This window comes from Dendrobium catenatum, unplaced genomic scaffold, assembly GCF_001605985.2.
Source record: "Dendrobium catenatum unplaced genomic scaffold, ASM160598v2 fragScaff_scaffold_158, whole genome shotgun sequence".
NCBI classification, from domain to species: Eukaryota; Viridiplantae; Streptophyta; class Magnoliopsida; order Asparagales; family Orchidaceae; genus Dendrobium; species Dendrobium catenatum.
Window position 1 is genome coordinate 140,420 of NW_021318620.1, and position 20,816 is coordinate 161,235.

A 20,816-nucleotide genomic window follows, 5' to 3' on the forward strand; every position below is an offset into this window, starting at 1 on the left:
GAAGCACAGCCGACGGGGGCCAGGGAAGATTTTTGGGAGGGAAATTTTGAATGCGAGGGGCTGTTTAGACATTTTGTAAAACTCCTTTATGGTTATTTAGGAGTTTTGGGGTGAAGGGGGGATTATCTGGAATTTGTATTCTCTTGGAGTTCTAGGGTTTCTTGTTTGGGCTCTTGGCGTTGCCGAAGATTGTTGGAGAGTTGTTCTTTCTCTCGAATCGAAGAACATTGTATCTTTCTTATGGTTTTTGCTTCTACTATTGAAATACAATAGTTTTGTGCAATTTCTTCTCAGATTTCTCGCGTTTTCTTCCTGTTTTTCCCTGTTTCCTGGCTGGTTTCTGCTGTGGACAGCAGTTTGGCATTGGTTCATCTTGGTTTTGGATAAGAAACACTTGGAAATCCAAGTATTTCCTATCAGTTTCATATCCTCACTATTAAAAGTAGGACTTATGCATATATCAGAAAGCAATTGCAAGAAGTAAGCATTTGATTCAAGTTAAAAAAAAAATTAATAGATCCCAGGCACTAGCATGAAGTTTATTATAATTAGTGGATAAAGTCCCGGGTAAATTCGAATTATAACATGATCACTTTCATTATATTCACTATAAGAATATTTAGAAATTAGTGCATTTACATATTTACTAACTTAAATGAATTTGTTATTTTACTTACTCATGTAGATGATAAAAATGCAGCATCTGAAAATGAATGATGAGGAATTCTGCTATATCAATTAGTTTCTTTGGATTATAACCATAAATAACTTTGAAATGTATTTCTTAAAGTCATTTTAGAAATAATATTAATATATTATTATAAGCAAATTCAAGAAAAGCTAGATGTCAATCCCAATTGACAATATTCCTATCTACTAAACACATTAGCAAATTAGCTAAGGATCTCTTTACAACTTTCCGTCTCATAACATTTTTCAAAAATATAAAACAAATAAAAAATCCCAGCCTGACACTATTATTTATGATAAACTATATAGTCTAACATTTTTTTAGAAGAAATGTTTGGTTATGTGAGGCCTTGATGGTTTTTAAACATGGTAAGAAATATATCATTTTAGATAACTTGTCAACAACCACAAAATAATATCATATCCATGAGAAGTTCATGAAAATCCTTAAAAAATATCCATGGAGAAATCCTCCCAGAGTCCATATATTTGCCAATTTTATGTTTAGTTGTTTTGGAAAGTTTGTAAGTGAGACAATAGATATGTGTCCATAATCACATTTTAGGAAGGACAAAATAAAATATTGAATCTACCAACTTAATAAAGTTATCTTTACCAAAGTGAATTGCTATACCCCTAAATGAAGCTTGGTGATCATAAAACCTCGAAGATATGATCTTGGGATACAAAACTTATTTTTTTAATAAAGATAGCCATGAATAATAGGAAAGAATCCAATTGGAATAATAAGTTTATCCAAGTAGTCCTGATAAAGAAGATGAAAACCAGGACAGGAAGTATAGTGATCTTTTTTCATGAAAAGCCAAGAATTTGTGATTTTGAGGAGATGGTTAACGTAACTCACAAAAATACAACAGCAACTTTATTCTCTATACCTGATATATTAATTATCCATACAAATTTACCCTTTTTAGCTATTTTCTAAGATTTATGGTAATATTTAAAGGCATGCCAAAATTAAGCATTTCAAAATGTTTGCTATTTATTAGGATTCAAAACATATATGCAATTCCACATCTTATACAAGTTATTATAATCAGACGAAACGTTACAAGTTTTCAGCTTGATTTCGCTATTACCACAACTAAGTTCTGAAAACAACATATACCATACAGGGAATTTTCCTAATAATCTCATCGTGTGGTTTTCATTATAGTTTAAACATGTTTAGCTTAACTAAATATGCTCAAAGATCTCAAGGAAATGCGAAGGGAAAAAAAAAAACAGACAATATCAATGATTCGGTAAGGAGGATCCTTACAGGATATGCTGATCATTGGACAAACATAGTACCATTTCTCATAAGGATTTGAATTTCAGCTTACCAATTTGAGCATGCTTGCTTTTAGGATTTACAGAACCACTTCTCCAAGCCTTCTTCCATTGCTAAATCAAAATTAACAATAACTCTCATCTTCTACCAACGGTTTTCTGCTGCGACGACTTCTCAGTATTACTTCAGACTTATTCATCAACTCAACATACTTTTTTCTCACCTCCAACATTGGATGTATCTCAATTGCAGATGCCGACAACCCATTATAAGCCTCCTTGAGAACCACAAAGCAAGTCTTGCTCTTGAGAAAAAGGTAAAACACATGAGGATGGCGCTCAAACACTTTGTGAAACTTCTGCGGTAAACCCAAGTGCTTCCTGAGACAAAGAAGCCTCCTTCTCTCCGCTGAGTAATCCACAAAAATGCTAAGGAGTTCATGGAGAACACCAGCGACTCGTTTCTCTGATACATCACTGTTTGGATCCAGAGAAGAGAAATCTTCATAGGGAGATATATAGGGGAGCCTCTGGAAATCATCCAGCCAGCTCTCTATCTTTTTCTTCAATCGAAGACCCTTTGAAGGAAAGAGAGGGAAAGCAACTGGACCGCTACTGCCCTGTTTAATGGAATTTCTCTGCAAAACAGAAAGTACTTGCTCGTTGGAATCGGCTTCGGCGCACAACCACTGCTCCTCGCCTTCAATCTCAATTATTCGGAAGCACCCGTCCGAAACCACTTCTGGATTCTTAAGGAAATCTTCAGGGAGACCCAAATACCAGAGCATTCCTTGGATAATCCTTAAGGGCAGACTCTTCTCTCTTGACATCAATATGAGCCGCCGCAGCCGGCCAACGATCTCTGGCCGCCGCCTCAAGTAGATCTCGCCCTCTTTTCTGTCAATATCGATGGCTTCTTTGGTGAGCCGAAACCAGGGGAGGTTGTACTTGGGACCGGTAAACTCCTCAAAGATTGCCGGGTATCGCCGAAGGAAGCTCGCAACCCGGCCTGAGACATCGAGCTCGCGGCCGCGCTTCGAGACAGCGGAGATGGGTAAACATTGATCAGACTCTTTGATGATGATGTTCTTGAGTGAGATGAGGGATCGGAGATCTCTGGACTTGGAGAGAATGTCGATGGTGTCGAAGGAGGGATCCTTCTTCCATTTCATAGTCACATCAACATAGCTTGCTTTTTGTAGGTGCCAGAAGCTCCCCAAGGATTTGGAGCAGCAGAGGAGAAATTTTCCTCTGAGGCTTCTTTCCAGACGCATGAAATCTGCCAACAAAAATCACGAGTTAGGGTTTTAAACAATCTGTTGCTCGCCACAATGTAGTAATTGGCGATAAAAGGATTACTTACTTAGAACATCTTCAACCGAACGAGCGTATGGAAATATTCCGTCATTTACTTGTGGGGCGTCTGCACTGTTCATCTACATTATTTTACTCTTTCAACTGAAAAAATATATGAAAGAGAGAAGGTTGTTACCTTCGCAGAAGCATATAAAATGACGTTTGATTGAAGCAGCATCACAACATTTTAAAGTTTTGCTTTATTTTATCGTGAAAAATAGAGTTCTCCGTTTGAGATGTCCTTACACTATAAAATATTGACACTCCTATCTTCAAGAAACTAAAAGCAATTTTTTTTTTGGGAAATTTACATACATACCACTTTATAACATCCTATTTACATATCTAACACCTAAAACTTTAATATTACATTCATACCACCCTATATTATTTTAATATCAAATATACCACTTATATTTCTTTCCTACCACTCATATATTTCATTTCTACCACTCATATTTTGTATGAAAATGAACTATGGGTGGTATTTATGTAATATTAAAGTTTTAGGTGTTAAATATGTAAATAGAATAGTATTAAGTGGTATGTATGTAAAACTCCCTTTTTTTTTTTGGGTTGTGCATTGAGAAATTATAGCATCATTTGTGATAATACATTTAGAGTAGTTTAGAACGACCGTAACATTTTATAAAATTGGGTGTGAAGTTATATGAGCAAAAATTTAGTTACTCTGGTTGCAAACAAAATGATTTTTAACAATAAATTTTTTTAAAAAAATAATGAGAAAATAATAACAAAATGAAAATATGATTATTGCTAGAAAACCTTCACAATCGAACCCTTATTCACCCAATCAGATTTTAGCTTCGTTTTGAGACAGTTTTTCCTATTGCTTTAATAACTAAAAAATTGTTTTATAAAGCATTAAAAAAATTGTCCCAAAGTAAGTCTTCGTTTGGGACGTCTTTCTTGTTGAAGCCAAAAATAAAAAAATAAAAATAAATCTTTCTTGTTGAAGCCTATGTTAAATGATAATTTGATTTTACACAACTCTCCTTGGCCTATTGGTTGAGAGCTAAGGCTTCTAACTAAGAGGTCTAAGGTTCGAGTCTCTGTGTATGCGTTGTGTGTGTGAGTTTGACTTAAATGGCCTAAATGTCCAAAAAAAAAATAATTTGATTTTTATGAGATCGGGGATGTGGCCTAATAGTAGTGGAAGAAATTCCTCTAATCTTATCCAGCGCAAATCCCTAACTGTCAAAAAAAAAAAATTAAAATTTGTTAATTATTGTTCATTGCATTCATATAAATAAACCATGAAATCGCATGAAATTAATAGCAAAACTGAGGAAATTTTTATTTTTCGTGTCATTCGATGCATTTCTGGCGTCCCGCGAAGGACTTTTTTGTCATTTGACTATCATCTAGGGTTTCTATAAAAAGCTGGAGGAAGCCGATCGGGCGACTTATTAGTGCGGCGCAACTCTAGGGTTTCTTATCCGGCTGTCGAAGCTACGCAGTTGATATATTTTTTCTTCCTCTGCAGAAGGGATCATGGTAAGATATCAAGCTCACGTTCTGTAATGGTATTCGTTATTTTGGATCTTCCTCCAAAATCGCACTCCATCAGTCGGTAACTAAGATAAAGTATCGCCCAATGCTTGGTATAACCTCTGAGGCCTCGATTTGCTTTTGATTTGATATTCTCTGCGAACTTTTCTATTCTGGACCGACTTGTTTGAAAAATGTTTTTTGGCGCTTTGTTTTTTCGATCTAGGCTTTGGATTTGTTTGTTTTTCGTGTTGTATTAGGCTGAACAAAGTTACCCCAATTATTATAACGATAATGGTGGTATAAACTCTTATGCAATTGTTCTGAGTTACTGCGGCATTCCTAACCTTTCTTTTGATTTTTCCGTTCAACTGTGTTCGTTGTTTGGGTATTTGGTAGTCGGGAAGAAAGAAGACAAAGGAGCCTAAAGAGGAAACTGTGACCCTTGGACCTAAAGTACGTGATGGGGAGATTGTGTTCGGTGTTGCTCACATCTTTGCATCTTTCAATGACACTTTCATCGTGAGTGTTTTGAAATTTGATTTCTTCTGTTTTTAAATTATTTGTTAGGTTTTAGCATTTAAGCTATCTTGTGTCCATCTTTTGTTTGCAGCACGTCACTGATTTATCTGGAAGGGAAACGCTTGTACGAATTACAGGTAAATAAGTTTTTTGATAATAAGTATTAGTTGTAAAGCTCGTTTAATCGCCTTATTTGGCTTAATATCTTTGACAGATCAATGCGTTATAAATGTTTTATTATGTTCAGGCTCTTCTAGGATCATGAAATTGTTGGATAATATTTGTTATAAAGCAATAAAATCCATGTCTGATGGATAATATCTTTTGTATGGATTTATAGATTACTAGAACGTGAAGCAGTGTAGACTTTAACGTTGTGTTATGTGGTTTGGCAAATGACTTGAGGATTTGGAGAAATAGTTGGTTTTTTTCATAATGTGATAACTGGTAAGTTTAAAAAATATGGTTTAGGCGACGCCATAATAAGTATATTAGAAGTTGTCAATGCGAGGCCCTTAAGATCGCCTTCCTTATTCCAAGTGGAAGCGTTTTGAGTCATTGCTTCGCTACATTATTTCAAAAGGATCTAAAGCTTTCTTCTTTGGATCCTTTCCATCTCCATGTCATCAAGAACCCTATTTTAGCTTGTGATTTATCTCAAATGTGGATTTTTAGAATGACAGTATTTACTACTATTTCTTCTGATCCCTTTTGAGTTTATCTTGCTGTAAGTCTCATGAAAAGTCTTGGTGCAAGGAAGTGGAAGACATTTGAGGAGCTGTGTGAAGCCATTTTTTGCATAATTGTCTCAAACTTTTTATTCATATATTTGCTTTTTTGTGAATCTAAAATCTTTATGTTAATTATTGCTTGTTTTAATTATTATATGATTTTTAATATTTTTTTGGATTTATTGCTCTAGATTGGAATTTAAACATTTTTAGCTGGCAAGCATAAAGAATCAATTAATTGTGTGAGACCAATTGTGCTCTTGACTTAACTTTTGAGGCAAAGAATATGGTTCCTTACTTGCCTAATTGTTAAGTGTTGTGGAATGTTGAAATGGTTTGTTAATCTGTTTTTGAAGTTATTCAAGTGAATTTAACTGTCTTTGCATTTTAATTTTAAGTTATACAGTATTGTTTTGCTTGAATTTTCACTTGATTTTATTTGCTTATTTCTAAATTTTTCATAATTCTGTTGGCAAGCATGATGAATCAATTAGATGTGTGAGGCAATTGTCCCATGAACTGAATCTTTGAGGCATAGAATATTGTTTCTGACTTGCTCAACCCTTCATTAAGCATCAAGGATTTGAAACAACTTCTAGTTATTTCATGCTTGGGCTATTTACCATGATTCAGTCATTTTCACCATTCGGCTTTAATGCTAGGATGATGTTGGTTATTTAGGCTTCATTTGGGACCGACTTTTTTGCTGCTTCTTAAAACAGCAAAAATTACAACTTTTATATTAGAAAGTTGTTTTAAGAAGTAGTAAAAAAATCGTCCCAAACGAAGCCTTAATCTATTATTTTGCTTCTAGACTTTTTTTTTCAATGCCATTTGCAGGCGGAATGAAAGTCAAAGCTGATCGGGATGAATCGTCACCATATGCAGCTATGCTTGCAGCACAGGATGTTGCACAACGATGCAAGGTGCAGAATTAGTTATTACCACCTTCTGAAGTTTGTTGTATTTATATGCATGCCGTTAAATTTGGTGTTCTTCATCATTTTTTTGCAGGAACTTGGTATTTCTGCTTTGCATATTAAGCTCAGGGCCACCGGGGGGAATAAAACCAAAACTCCAGGCCCTGGTGCTCAATCTGCTCTCAGGGCTCTTGCACGCTCTGGAATGAAAATTGGGCGCATTGGTAAGTTTTTTTGTTAAATTTGCTTATTTCATTCATGGTGGATGCGTTTGTTTTGGAGGAATTAAAGCATAGAAGAAATATTTTTTGCCTTATAGTTACCATCTTACATTTATACGTCATAAGAAATTGTTGTAATAATCACATATTTATATATCTTTTTTACATTTCTGTATTTAAAGCCGGTGAAAAGCAGAAGCTGAAGTAGAATTGAATTTTTCCTTTTCAATTTAAAAATTTTCCTTCATTATTCAAACACCCGAGCAAAAGAGTTAGTTTTTTTCCTCAGCTTATCCTCAACCAAAGGAGCGAGTGAAAATTAATTTCATTTCAATGAAGTTTTTTATTTCCTTCTTGTTTTCTCTCTTTTAATTCCTTCAATCCAAAACTTTCATGTTGTAATAATTGCATTTTTGTTTACTGTTGAATTATATGATTGAAGAGTCTGAATTATTCTGGCATGATATGTTTCAACAAATATATGCAGGGATAGAATATAACATCACAGGTTCTGTTGAAGTTATTATGTTTTTCTTTATTTTTTTTTTGTGATTATTCTCTCCTAAGTTATGATAATTTATTGTTTGATGAGTGGCATTACATAATATAGTTATATTTCTTTACTTGCAGAGGATGTTACTCCAATTCCAACTGACAGCACCCGTAGAAAGGGCGGTAGAAGGGGGAGGAGACTATAATGGATGCATTTGTCTGTCAAACCTTCTTCTGCTTTAGTGAAGAATCGTTGAAGAGGGGATATGATAATCTAATAGTAAGAATTTTGCTGATTGTAGCTTGTTCTTGTTTCATTGCTTTGTGAGACTTTCTATTGTATTCAGGACATTCGAAGTTCTTAAGATTTTCTTCTTGTTCTGAATAAGAATTTTTAAAGACCAGACTTTTGAATATTTGATGTTGTTGATGGGGTTTGCTATTGATGGGTTAAAACATAAAAAGTTATTGTGAAGTAGAACAAAAGATTAAAAATTATCTCTATGGTTATATCATGCTTGGTAAGGTAATGAGGTTTATAAATAATCTTGCTAATCTTTTGTTGGAGACATTAGCAATAATTATTTTTTAATTTAAAATTGTGTTAATTATGCTTAATTAATTATTTATTAAAATATTTGTATTGATTCATAAATAGAGCCATATTATTTATCCAAGCTAGAAATTGAAACAAATGATGAATTAATGATGGGTCAGATTTAAATGGCATACGACACATTAGTATTAAACTTGTATGATAAATTTATGGATGTATATATTTGTTCATCGATCAAATTGGATATGTAATTATTGGAATAATTGTTGGAGACTCAAATGATGGATATGCAAGCATGATAACTTATATGTTGTTCTATATCTTCATGAATTTACGATCTTTTGCTTGCATTGTATCATTTGGTCTGTGTACTGGAACTCATAAGATTCAAGATTATGTAGGATTATATGCAAAAGATTCTTCAAGGTTTTTCTTCATATTCTTTTGACCAAATGATTGTTGAGTTATTACATTCATTAAAGAAGTGATGATTAAATGATTTTTACTCAAAAAATCTTTGAGTTTAGCTTTGATTTTCTTAAATCATCATGATTTTAGTATGAATGTGAGTGTCTATACAGAATGGTGAGAATAAGAAAATTTTATATATAACATATTATAAACAAATATAAAATTGATTTGAGCATTCTTTACATTGTAATTTCTCATAAAATCAACCTCAATCTCACAAGAAAATATGCAGAGTCCATACATAGAGTTTACAATTAGGCGTGTGATTGTAAATGGTGTGTACAAAAATACACTATATTTTTATGCACATCATGTACATACTATACACTCACAGCATTCAGACTCCGCACAATAATTTCTCCGATCTCACATGCCTAAGCTGCTTGGTAAAATTAAAATAGTTCGTTAATTTTTTTTCTTTCTAATACTTTCCATGTAATTTGGAGCCTACCAAAGTCCTTGGAGATTATTTTTTAAAAGATTTGAATGATAATTTTCTTATAGATATAATACTCTAATATATTTTATCATAAATAATTATTTCCCATCACAATTTTTTTGAAAAATTGCACTAAAACAGCAACCAAACAATTTGTGGCAAAACTACCTAAACATATATATCAATAAATTGGACTTTTACACAAATCGCAGTAAAGAGGATTTTCATCTATTTTTCATTGAAACATAAGAAAATTTAGGGGAAAACAATGAGCTTTGAATTGCATCTAACGTTCGATTCCTTTATAGGTATGAAAAATAAAGGTTCTAAGGGTTTTTACATACTCAATTAATCCGAGCTTTTGCCATTTCCCATGCTTTCAGCTTCGTTATCTTCACAGTTTCAGACCCATTGTTGAATACATATATATGAGTGTCTCCAGTAAGCAGCAACTTCGGATATACTCTAGCAGTGATGCAGGTTCTTCCTCCAGCTCCAAAGCTCTCCACAACCGAATGATCAATCTGTTTCAAGACAAGAAGCTAGAAATCAGAAAGGTTGATCAATACTAATTAAGGCTTCGTTTGAAATGACTTTCTTACTGCTTCTTAAAGCAACTTTTAAATACAATAAGGGGACGTTTGGTATAGGATTGGATTCAATTTTAGTATGATTTATTAAATCATGTAAATCCGAATTTAGTAAATCCTAGGCTCATAAATCATAAAAAGTGTTTGGTATGACAAATTTTAAATCTTGTAAATCCATAGTTGTTTGGCAACAGATTACGTGGGCGCCACGGGAAGAAGTTCCACAACTCGTTAAATCCGAATATGAATGAAATTAGGATTTAGAAGGATTTACCAGATTTATGCGGTAAATTTGTAAATCCTAGATTTACGGATTTGCTGGATTTATAGCAGTACGGATTGCGTTTGGCTGGATTTACGCTAAATCCTACTAAAAACGGCGGACAAATCCGATACCAAACACCCCCTAAATTTTTATATTAAAAAATTGTTTTAAGAAGCATTAAAAAAATTATCCCAAATGAAGCCTGAATAATGACACATTAACAAACATACCAAAGTCCTTAGAGAAATCTTCCCCTCTTTTATGTCAGTGGAGACAAAGCCTCCAAATGCAGGCTTGTACAGTTCAGGCCACAATGAAGATCTTTTTTGTTGTATGAAAAAGCAAATCATGAAGTTGTAAGCAATGAAATAGTAGAAAATGATTGAGCTGAACCTAATTTCATAAATTAACAACATACTTTCTTTGATCAGAGCACATAAGAACAGCATGAGCAGTACTAGTCTTGAAAACTCTGAAAAAAATTGCAGTGTGTTCTTCAAGGTCATGAGAAGCTAAAACAAGCAGACCAAAAGGTCCTATACTTCCCGGAACTGAAGAACACATTTCGTCGCAGGCCATCTGCGCATCATCAAGCTTCCAATCATGGTAGATGAGCTCAGCCTTTTTGAGCTCTGGAAACTCAAATTCCACCTCGATATCAGCCTGCTTGTCATGGTTGAGATACAATAATTATAGTACCTTTATAAGAATTAGCAAGTACTACAAACAAACTTGTACAATTTTCTGTTTGGTTGGCCACTTTTAAGGAGGATTTATGTTAATTTACATCAACACCTAATCAAAGGCCACTATCCTGTATGAGATAAAGTTTGGATTAGCAGGATTTGATAAATTCTCGATCAAAATTGAGATTTATCAAGTCCACCTTTGACTTGGATTCATGCAACTTACTCCATGCTTTTGACTTAGAGGAAAGGTGTATTTAAAATAGGTAAACCACCAACCTGTGATGCTTTTACTCCTTTGATTTCAATGAGACCTCCCTTACTGACTTTTACATCTTTCAATTCTACTTTTTCCATCCTTAAGGACTCCAGCTCCCTAACCGGCCATTGCACCAATTGCTTTCCATTCTCATCAAGCCAAATAGTCCTTGGAACAGTCTGAAGCTCAAAACATAATAAATGAATCCTGAGCTTTTTTAATGGAACATAAAAGGCAAGAAACAAAAGTGTTCGACGAAATTACTCACCTGTACACCTGCCCATCCTTTCACAATATCATCAGAGATAGTATCAGACTCATTCGACCACGCCCACAAGACCCTTCTCCTATTCTCAGCATCAAAGAATGTCTTCGACGCATAGAAACTCCCATAGTCATATCTCAGCCACATTCGGTGATCATCTTCGACCACATTCTCAGGGATGAACTCGTCCAACTCTTCCAAATACTTCCCTATCAAGTAGTAATCATGCGAGTTATCAAACACACCCATCTTCAACACATGTTTCACGTCCTCTGCTTCAATTGTGGAACCATCCAATCCTCTCTTCCACTTCGCAGACACCGGAAAGAAGTCGATGCATTCTATCATTGACGATGAATCAGTAGAAAACAATGGTTGCTCAGCTCTTGTCCACTTCACAAAATCCTTGCTTCTGTAAAGTAAAGCCTTTGCCTTCTTTTCAAAATCCTCAGCGCCTACCGTCGTTCTCCATAAGCCATCCTTACCTAGCCAACAAGTGGAGGGGTCTCTGAATTGAGTTGGTTTGACTCCTTCTGCAACCATTACTGGGTTGTAGGGAGGCTTTACCCACTCTAGTAAGAAAGGGTCTGAGATGTTCTTTGGTAATGCTATGTTTTGAACATTATGACCTGATTCACTAATGCCTGTGTAAAGGATAACCGGCTTGTTTCCTGGAAGAATGGTGGCAGAGCCAGACCAGCATCCTTGCAGATCAAAGGGCTCCGATGGCCTGAGAGCGATGTCGAGGGGAGTCCAGTTGATGAGGTCTGTGGATATGGAGTGTCCCCATGTGATGTTGCCCCACTTTGCTGAGTATGGATTGTATTGGTAGAAGAGGTGATAAATGCCATTGTAGAGCATTGGCCCTATTTGGTTTTGTTGGTAACTGGCTTCAATAAACAACTCATTGAAAACGCAAATTGATAGAGTTTTCAAAGAAATTCCCATTAAGGGTTTGTATGGCAGCAAGATTTAGGCCAAATATTGCATAATAGAAATCTTGCTACCATCTTAAATCTAGTTTTCCTCCTTTTTAAGCAATTGCTCATATAAGAATGAAAGAATAAGCGAGCTAAAAATGGGAATAGTACCATTTGGATCTGGAAGATTTCATTAACCTCATATTTCAGTTTGTTCGCATGCCAAAAATTACAAACAAAATGGAGGTTAGAAGCTAATCATGAGCAACTTAGAAGAGTCAAAAGACTAATGAAACTAACTAACAGTGCTGAGAAGAATTAAAGAAGCGGGAAAACCATTGATCCAGTTTTGAGGTGGCTGGAAATGGAAAGCAGTTCTGTACTGTTTGCTTGCGATGGAGAAAGCTTCTTTGGAATCTTGATTCAGTAAATGTCTCCGACAAGGCTCGTTCCAGTCATTCCAGAACGATGGGAGCCAGAGCAAGAAGCTGATGAGCCGCCATCGCCAAGCCATGGATTAGGGTTCTGCAGTTCTGCTATGTTAATTGGAAGACAAGAACATCATCTCTCATAAAAATGTAGAAGTAGGGACCCGAAAATATGAGGTTCGGGTGGTTAGGGTCGGGTTCGGGTTAGGGATTTCGATCCGTTTGTAAAATCGGGTTGGGTTTGGGTTGACCCGGAAATTCAAAATCAATCCGGTTTGACCCGTTTTAAATTAATTTATGAGGGTTTTAAAGGATTTTTATGAACTAAGTAAATGATATTTTAAAAAATTATAAACATTATTGTCCAAATTAAATTAATCTTGATTTATTTTAAATTAATTGAAGTAAATCTTACATTAATTTGATTTAGATTTAAATAAATTGAATTAAATTAAAATATGTAATAAAATATATCCGAATCGGGTCAGGTTCGGGTTCAAAAAACCAACCTGTTTGCAAAAACGGGTCAGGTTCGAGTCGGGTTGAATAGTGTCGGATCAATTTCGGGTTGGACCCGAACCCGACCCGTGACCCGGTTTTGAAAGCCCTAGGTTGAAGGGATTTTGGAAAATGTGAATATAATATGGGACTGATTTTTTTTAATGGATTAAGATGAGAGAGATGGAAATTATTATTTTTTATTTTAATAGCAATTTGGTTTGTTGAAAAAATAATATAAGTATTTAAAATATTTAATTTGAATTAAAATGAATGCAATATAAAGCAAAAAAAAATGACGGTGGTCAGTAATTCGTGGCGGTGATAGTGGTTGACGGTGGCGGCGGCAATCGGTGGTGGTTGACCATAGCAACGAATAGTGATGATAGTGTTGGGAGCAGCCAAAGGCCAATTGTAAGGACAAAAAAATATGGTGCATTTAAAATCATTCAAATCTATCAATTTTTAACTACACTAATATAAATTTTAACATACAAAAAAAACTACATTAGAGTGTCCATTTCAAACATGCTAAAAATTTACTATGTTTTTATTTACTTCAAACAAAATATTCCTATTTCAAAAATCTTTGTATTTAAACTACCATGCATTCATTTTTTACTTCAAATCAAACCGCCCTACTTGACTATTGAATTTATAAAAGGGTTGTTTGGTGCATAATATAAATCATCTTTGTTCATTTTTGATGTAAACAAAACTTGCATAATTTTGAGAAAAAATGGTTTACATCGTTTGATTAGGCTTTTTTTCTCCGTTTCCGTTTGAATACGCCAAAATCAATTAATATTTACTGTTTGGAATCAAAGCTTAACAATAATTCCTTTTTAATAAACATCGTTTTTTCGGCGGTTACAAAATTCTTTTCTTTTCGTATCTGCTTCTTCGGTCACAAAATGGAGTTTCGGAAGCGAATTATGTCGTTTATAATAAAATCTCAAAAGCAGAACTCCTAAACAAACAATTTAAAATTACTTTCAAGTATTAATAAACACTTTTAAAAATATTAGTCAAACATATCTCATTATTGAAACTCCATTTTATTGAACGGCTTTTTCTCAACCTCCTTTTCTAAAACTCTTTTTTATGTAAGCATAAGGCTTCGTTTGTTTTTTTTGTGCTTTTGTAAAACATAGTTTTAAAAAACATTAGTTCAGAAAATGGAGTTTTCTAACGGAGAAGCACATATAAAAAGCTTTCTCAAAACTGCAGAAAAATGAGAAAAAAGAGTTATTGGGAACGTGATTTGATGAACCAAACAACACAAAAAAAAATTCCTCCATTTTAGGAAACGGAGAAGACAAAAAAACGCTCAAACAAACAAAGCCTAAATCGAATCAAACGAAGCCTAAATCCTGCTGCCAAACAGCCCCTTAGGGTTTTTTCTCCTTCTTCTTGGATCCTTAGGTTCTGATGTCAGCACAGAATACTTTTTCCTTATTTCGTTTGTGCCCTAGCCTGAAGAGTGGCTTCCTCTCCATTGATCCGAAATTGTGGCTTGGTTGGCTTCAGAGAGAGAGAGAGAGAGAGAGAGAGAGTTTTTATTTCTCGTTCCTCTTGGATCTAATGTTTCCTGTATTGCCCTGGCCTGACGGCTGGTTTCCGCTCTCGGATGATCTGAAATTTGCGACTTTTCGTCTTGGGTCTTTTCTCCTAATTGAATTCATTAGAATTTTGTGGTATGTGTGTAAATCCCCTAATTTTATTTGTGCCCTAGCCTCGACTTCTGGCTTCAACTCCAATGATCCGAAGGTTGTTGAAATTGGTGGCTTTGTTGGGCTTGGACAGCCAGGGAGGGAAAGAGAATAGTCAGTTATTCATTCTCTCTTTAGTTCTAACGTTTCTTTAGTTGGTGTTGCCGTAGCCTGATGACTGGCTTCCACTCTCGAATGATCTAAAATGTATTTCGTGTAGTCCGGAGGAGGTAGAGCTACGTCCGGACTTCGCACGGAATAGCAGTCCGAACCTATTCTCCCCGTCCGGTGACCGGATGCAATAATTTGCCCTTCAACAGCTGTTGATCTGAAATATGTGGCTTTGTTGGGCTTGGTTAGCCGCAGAGAGGTGGCTGCTTCATGGATGGCCAGGGGATCCTCTCCTCAGGCAACCGATGCAGTGCCACCCCTCAGTTGTTTCTGTCATCATTCTGGATCTGACATTTTTTATTTTATTTTTATTGTTGTGATTGGGCTTCTCAGTTTGCAAACAACAAATGTTTTGTTCTCATTCACACCATTTCAAAAGGTTGTCTATTGTTTAGTTGCATGCATAGTCTTTCGTCGCTGCTTCGTTTGTGAATTCATACTTCGATAAATAATTACGGGCAAATCTTTGAAAAAAATATTTCAATTTCTGATTTTTGTCTATGTTGCAGATTGGGCAATGATGTTTATGTTGCTTGGTCCTTGGAAGTTAATTGAATTTAATTTGTTTTATTTTTTAAAGGAAGAGACAATGATGATCAGTTTCCTTTTTGTAGACGTAAAAATAGTGCAAATGTGCAGGATGGGCCTAGCATTGAGCATCACATTCTAGATTGGGGAAGTATTATTGATTAAATTCGCTTGTAATAGGTTGCAACCTGTGATGTAGTGCAGTGGACTGCCCTTGGGGGGATGTGGGATCGTCGGATTGGATAAGATCTTTGAGAATCCCATGGCTTATTGTCTTTTGTTGTTGGGTGGCATGTTATCTGTCTTCTGATCATGCAGATGCAGCCATTGTGAGAATTATATATACATATTGTGGATTTTAAATCCTTTTCCTATCAAGCGGTCATACTGAATTTTGGGCTTGCACTTGAAGATACATTATTGAATTCCAATTGGTTGCTCTTATGGTTATCAATGTAGCTTGATGTTTGCAAAAAGTTCATGTTCCTCTGCTTTACCTACTCTAGTTTGTTAGGAAATGAACTGACCCAAACACGGCTACAACTTGTTCAAGCTTTAGCTCATTTACACCTAGTTGCTCAGTTGTATTCTTTATTTGTTATCGTTGCCCCAGTTATTTTGGGTTGTCAGCGAATCATATCATTATTTTTAAGTGGACAATGCCACAGAATATTTTTCTACATCGCTTGTGGTGGAAGCTCTATTGAAACTACTTCTACAAAAATGCACTATCTGTTACTTCACAACAATAAATTTTGACTAATTAGCAGATTTTGAGCCTATCTGTTACTTCAAAACATAAATTCTGTTGCTTGGTTTTTCTCTAAGTTGTATTTAAGGATTAATTGAGCCTCGTTTAATGCTAGCAAACTGCAGTTTCCAGTTGTCTAAAGAATTAGACTACCAATTATGTTTTTTTAATTTCATTATTAATTTTTATTTATTTTATTCGGCATTGGTTTTTTTGTCTTGGTGAAGCACAAGATTGTGCTAATTATAGAGGAATTAATTTAATTTGTCATACTTTAAAACTATGGGAGAGAGTTAGTTATAGAGCATAGGTCATGGCATGATATTAATGTTTCTTAAAATCAATTTGCATTCATGTCGTGTAGGTCAACTATGGAAGCTATATATTTATTCAGAGGTTTTGATGGAGAAGTTATAGAGCTATTACTTGTTTAAATACAAATTGGTTTAACCAAGTTTTTTCTGATATCAGTATGATTACGTCAAGGTTCACCTTTCAGCCCATTTCTTTTTTTGCTTTAGTCATAGATGCTCTTACTGGACATTTGCAAGTGAAGGTACAATGGTGTATGCTTTTTGCTAATGTTTTTTTTCTTGTTGATAATACTAGAGAGGGAGTTGAAGGGAAACTTGAATTATGGAGGTCATGATAAAGTTTAAAGTTTCCCTTTGAGTAAATCTAAAATTGAACAAATGGAGTGCAATTTAATAGTAATAGATCTTGTGGGAGATTCTGATTTTGGGGGAAGAACTCATTAAAAAAAGTCCACATCTTAGATATCTTTGGTATGTTATTCAAAGTGATGGCGAAATAAATGGGGATATTATTAGTAGAATTCAAATTGGATGGTTGAAATGGAGGAATGCATTGGGGCTGTTGTGTGATAGAATTGTACCCCTCAAACTTAAGAGAAAATTCTATAAGATGGTGTTGATACGTGCAATGCTTTATAGTGCAGAATTCTATAAGATGGTGTTGATATCTGCAATGCTTTATAGTGCAAAATGTTGACCCCTAAAAGAGAAGCATAAAATTAAGTTAAGTGTTGCAAGATGATGATCCTCATTTAATTTGTCATACTTTAAAACTATGGGAGAGAGTTAGTTATAGAGCATAGGTCATGGGCTGATATTAATGTTTCTTAAAATCAATTTGCATTCATGTCGTGTAGGTCAACTATGGAAGCTATATATTTATTCAGAGGTTTTGATGGAGAAGTTATAGAGCTATTACTTGTTTAAATACAAATTGGTTTAACCAAGTTTTTTCCGATATCAGTATGACTACATCAAGGTTCACCTTTCAGCCCATTTATTTTTTTTCTTTAGTCATAGATGCTCTTACTGGACATTTGCAAGTGAAGGTACAATGGTGTATGCTATTTGCTAATGATTTTTTTTCTTGTTGATAATACTAGAGAGGGAGTTGAAGGGAAACTTGAATTATGGAGGTCATGTTAAAGTTTTAAGTTTCCCTTTGAGTAAATCTAAAATTGAACAAATGGAGTGCAATTTAATAGTAATAGATCTAGTGGGAGATTCTGATTTTGGGGGAAGAACTCAATAAAAAAAGCCCACATCTTAGATATCTCTGGTATGTTATTCAAAGTGATGGTGAAATAAATGGGGATATTATTAGTAGAATTCAAATTGGATGGTTGAAGTGGAGGAATGCATTGGGGCTGTTGTGTATAGAATTGAACCCCTCAAACTTAAGAGAAAATTCTATAGTGCAGAATTCTATAAGATGGTGTTGATATCTGCAATGCTTTATAGTGCAGAATGTTGACCTCGAAAAGAGAAGCATAAAATTAAGTTAAGTGTTGCAAGATGATGATCCTCGGGTGGATTAGTGCCTTTACTCTTACTGGCAGAATGTGAAATGAGTATATACTAGAAAAGGTTAGAGTAGCTCCAGTGACAAATAAGACTAGAGAGAGTTGCCTTATAGATGGTTTGGTTACATAAAACTTCATCCTTCCGATGACCCAATTTGAACAGTAGATGTATTAGATTTGGCCTACCTTAAGAAAGGTAGAACTGTAGAGGTAGACCTAAATGATTTGGCTAACTGCTTTATGGATGGCTAGGGGATCCTTACCTCAGGCAACCGGTGCAGTGCCACCCATCAGTTGTTTATGCCATTATTCTAGACACATCATTTTAGTTTTGATTGGGCTTTTCAGTTTGCAAACAACAAATATTTTGTTCTCATTCACACCATTTCCTAAAAGTTATCTTTTTATTATGTAGAGATCTAGGGGTCCTTTCTTATTCCTCTTGGATCCAAAATATCGTTTGTTGGGCTTGGCCTACCCTAACGTATGGCTTGCACTCTGGAATGATATGGTATTTGTGGTTTTGCTGGGCTTGAATAGATCCTCTCCTCAGGCAACTGATGCGGTGCCACCCATCAGTTTGTTTATGCCATTATACATTTTAATTGAATTTGATATTGCGATTGGGCTTCTCAGTTTGCAAACAGCAAAGGTTTTGTTCTCATTCACACCATTTCAAGGGTTTGTTTTTCTATCGTGTAGTTGCATGCTTAGTTTCGTGTTGGTGCTTCAGCAGTGATTTCATGCTTGAATAAATAATTACGGGCAAATCTTTGAAAATAAATCTTTCAATTCCTGATTTTTGTCACTTGCACTGAAAATATATGTTGATATACTAGTATGTTACCTTGATTTAATCCAGCCGAAATAGGAAAATACTTGGTCAAATCACCTTGTGTTTGAACACAAATAATAGCTTATGCGTACATATCTTTAATCATTTGAATATAAGCGTTATTAACTGCTTTCTTTTCAAGAACTCTCCATAGCACTTATGTTGGAACTTTATCATATGCTTTCTCTAAATCAATAAATAAGATGTAGATCCTCCTTATTCTCTCTATATTTCTCGAGCAAACCTCTCAATAAATGCATGACTTCCATAGTAGACCTACCCAGCATGAATCCAAATTGATTTTGAGAAACATTGGTATCACGCTGCAACCTACTCTCCATAACTCACTTCCATCAGTTTCCTTATTGTAAATCTAAAAAAAGTGAAAATGTGCAGGATGGGCCTAGCATTGAGCTTCTCATGAAAGATTGGAGAAGTTTTCTTGATTACATTCACTTGGAATAGGTTGCAACATGTGATGTGCACAGTGCACTTAGATTGGACAAGGTCTTTGACACGCCCATGGTTTATTGTCTTTTGTTGTTGGGTGGCATGTTATCTGTCTTCTGATCATGCAGATGCAACCATTGTGAGGATTCGATATATTTTGTGGATTGTAAATCTTTTTCATATCAAGCAATCATACTGAATATTGGGCTTGCACTTGAAAATACACTATTGAATTCCAATTGGTTGCTCCTAGGTTTATCAATATAGCTTGATGTTTGCAAAGTGTTCATGTTCCTCTGCTTTCCCTACTCAGTTTGATAGGAAATGAACTGACCCTAACACGGCTACAACTTGCTCAAGCTTTAGCTCATGAACACCTAGTTGCTCAGTTGTATTCTTTATTAATATTTTAAATTATATTAACTAAGTTAATCAATAATAACTTAGAGGCGTCTAGGGTTTGCCTTTCATCCTCTCTTTTCGCCGTTGGTGTTCGGCTTCGTTGCTTTGCAGGAGATGTAGAGATTGTACGCGTCGCTTCTTCGGCTGCTTCGTTGCTATTCAACTTCGCTCCTTCGACGACTTTATTTTCTTGTCGGATTGGAAGTTACGACATTTTGATCGGAAGCAACAATGGGAGCTTGCTCCCAATGAAGGTACTTTCTACCTTTCAAGCACTTCTTCGGCCAAATCCCATAAATCCACCGAACCGAGGGATTTAGTAAATCTGAGATTTAAGCTGTAAATCCTTAATTCCTTAAATCCGGGATTTAACGCACGCTCAAAAACCGTTTGGCTGGATTTATTGTAAATCCGACTTAAATCCCGTTGTAATCCGATACCAAACAGCGCCATAGGGTTTTTTCTCCTTCTTGGATCCATTAGAATGCTGTTTGCATCTAAAGACCCCCTTATTTCATTTGTGCCCTAGCCTGACTAGTGGCTTCCTCTCCAATGATCCGAAATTGTGGCTTTGTTGGAGGGAGAGAGGGAGGGAGAGAGAGAGAGAACTTATTTCTCCTTCCTCTTGGATCTTACGTTTCCTTAGTTGGTATTGCCCTGGCCTGACGGCTTGTTTGCGCTCTCGGCTTTTCAGATAGGATGGTCTTTTCTCCTATTTGATTTCATTTGAATTTTGTGGTATGTATGTAAATCCCCTTATTTCATTTGTGCTCTAGACGGACTTCGGGCTTCAACTCCAATGATCCGAAGGTGGTAGCTTTCCTTGCTGAAATTGGTGGCTTTGTTGGGCTTGGATAGCCAGGGAGGGAGAGAGAATAGTCAGCTCTCCATTCTCTCTTTGGATCTAACATTTCTTTAGTTGGTGTTGCCGTAGCCTGATGACTTGCTTCATCTCTCGAATGATCTGAAATATAAGAGAGATAGAGAGAGAGAGGTGTTATGTATGTAATGACCCC

General features: G+C 35.4%; 3 protein-coding genes and 1 non-coding gene across 5 annotated transcripts; 2 read left to right on the top strand and 2 right to left on the bottom strand.

Annotated features, from left to right (window-relative positions):
* Positions 1–1,668: 1,668 nt before the first annotated feature.
* On the bottom strand, positions 1,669–3,311 carry LOC110102696 (protein WHAT'S THIS FACTOR 9, mitochondrial). Its single transcript, XM_020831136.2, has one exon. It carries the CDS (start codon positions 3,255–3,257, stop codon positions 2,109–2,111), a length of 1,149 nt encoding a protein of 382 aa, XP_020686795.1. The 5' UTR covers positions 3,258–3,311; the 3' UTR covers positions 1,669–2,108.
* Positions 3,312–4,699: 1,388 nt separating this feature from the next.
* Positions 4,700–8,193, top strand: LOC110102709 (40S ribosomal protein S14). Its single transcript, XM_020831156.2, has 6 exons — positions 4,700–4,857; positions 5,251–5,373; positions 5,465–5,510; positions 6,945–7,030; positions 7,119–7,248; positions 7,876–8,193. The coding sequence occupies exons 1-6, from the start codon at positions 4,855–4,857 to the stop codon at positions 7,941–7,943; spliced, it is 456 nt and encodes a 151-aa protein (XP_020686815.1). The 5' UTR covers positions 4,700–4,854; the 3' UTR covers positions 7,944–8,193.
* Positions 6,572–6,667, top strand: LOC114579123. The gene has a single exon (XR_003699979.1). It is a non-coding gene; the product is annotated as a small nucleolar RNA Z266 (small nucleolar RNA).
* A 1,214-nt stretch (positions 8,194–9,407) lies between the features above and the next one.
* LOC110102702 (beta-fructofuranosidase, insoluble isoenzyme 7) lies at positions 9,408–12,752 on the bottom strand. Of its 2 annotated transcripts, none has more exons than XM_020831143.2 (7): positions 12,525–12,752; positions 12,360–12,368; positions 11,272–12,134; positions 11,024–11,182; positions 10,477–10,721; positions 10,289–10,379; positions 9,408–9,727 (listed from the first exon to the last, which is right to left on the bottom strand). In XM_020831143.2, the coding sequence occupies exons 1-7, from the start codon at positions 12,700–12,702 to the stop codon at positions 9,548–9,550; spliced, it is 1,725 nt and encodes a 574-aa protein (XP_020686802.1). In that variant the 5' UTR covers positions 12,703–12,752; the 3' UTR covers positions 9,408–9,547. The 2 variants fall into 2 exon arrangements, with proteins under 2 accessions (XP_020686802.1, XP_020686807.1); XM_020831148.2 differs by having other exon boundaries at positions 11,272–12,154; positions 12,525–12,652.
* Between the last annotated feature and the right edge of the window lie 8,064 nt (positions 12,753–20,816).

Bases quoted from the DNA above. Each gene is read 5' to 3' on its own strand.
- LOC110102696 (XM_020831136.2), bottom strand. From the start codon at position 3,257: ATGCGTCTGGAAAGAAGCCTCAGAGGAAAATTTCTCCTCTGCTGCTCC.
- LOC110102709 (XM_020831156.2), top strand. The intron at 5,374-5,464 runs GTGAGTGTTTTG...TTTTGTTTGCAG, and splicing joins CTTTCAATGACACTTTCATC to CACGTCACTGATTTATCTGG. The intron at 7,249-7,875 runs GTAAGTTTTTTT...CTTTACTTGCAG, and splicing joins AATGAAAATTGGGCGCATTG to AGGATGTTACTCCAATTCCA.
- LOC110102702 (XM_020831143.2), bottom strand. From the start codon at position 12,702: ATGGCTTGGCGATGGCGGCTCATCAGCTTCTTGCTCTGGCTCCCATCG. The intron at 11,183-11,271 runs GTGAGTAATTTC...TTTGAGCTTCAG, and splicing joins AAGGATGGGCAGGTGTACAG to ACTGTTCCAAGGACTATTTG. The intron at 10,380-10,476 runs GTATGTTGTTAA...ACAACAAAAAAG, and splicing joins ATGTGCTCTGATCAAAGAAA to ATCTTCATTGTGGCCTGAAC.